Here is a 782-nt window from a genome sequence, read left to right as displayed (position 1 = left end):
TTTATTTGAATTAATTAATTATAACATTTAGCTACTTGAATTAATTATTCGATCGAGAGTGAAATATTCTGAAGTGTTTGTGTGTGTGTGTGTGTGTGTGTGTGTGTGTGTGTGTGTTAGAGTTTGGACGATGTGATAAAGGATCTGATGGCGTCGGTTCACCGGGAGCTGGCCGAAAAGCAGTCTCTGGCCTTCAGCATGACGTTACTGCCCACTAAACTAGAGCTGACCAGCACTTCAGCAGAGACCACCTTCATCTTTGAGTTCAGCAGCCCTGACACCCGCAGTAACTTCGAGCAGGCCTTTGAGGAGGCCAAGAAGAAGCTCGGTAAATCCTCAGAGCTGACCCTCTGTTTCTGTTTTAAATAATGTACAGCGATCTGAGAGCAATTCACATCAAATCATTACTTTCCTCCAGAGAAAAAAGGGGGAAATTATTATTTTCTCTTACAAATTTTGTGTTGACATTTAGCAAGACAAACTAGTTAATAAAATGGTATACACTACAGAGTAACCACTGTACATACACAATCCAGCATTGTTTTAGTATTATTTATTGTATTTAATATATGTAAAAAAAATATATATAATTTATAATTTAATATAATCAACTACTATAATATAAATAATACAAAAATAGCATATACAGTATATATTTTTTTCTATATAAATTCTTTTTTTATAAAACTTTCTATACTATATACTGTAAATTCTTTATGAATTTATATAGTATTTGTTAGGCTTTTCACGGAGAGATTCAATATATATTTGTGACCGTGGCC

The 782-nt window shown here is 33.6% G+C and overlaps 1 protein-coding gene across 1 annotated transcript in view; it reads left to right on the top strand.

Moving 5' to 3' along the window:
* LOC107705756 (rho guanine nucleotide exchange factor 17-like) overlaps positions 1–782 on the top strand; it is an 82,851-nt gene that overhangs the window by 74,144 nt on the left and 7,925 nt on the right. The window contains exon 12 of the mRNA XM_016509211.1: positions 121–328. Within this exon, the coding sequence (XP_016364697.1) occupies positions 121–328 (208 nt within the window). The remainder of the gene's footprint in view (positions 1–120; positions 329–782) is intronic.

This window comes from Sinocyclocheilus rhinocerous, unplaced genomic scaffold (genome assembly GCF_001515625.1).
Source record: "Sinocyclocheilus rhinocerous isolate Xijiao unplaced genomic scaffold, SAMN03320098_v1.1 scaffold834, whole genome shotgun sequence".
Lineage (NCBI taxonomy): Eukaryota > Metazoa > Chordata > Actinopteri > Cypriniformes > Cyprinidae > Sinocyclocheilus > Sinocyclocheilus rhinocerous.
Note: the sequence above shows the minus strand (reverse complement) of the source record. Positions and strands in the feature narration are given on the sequence as shown.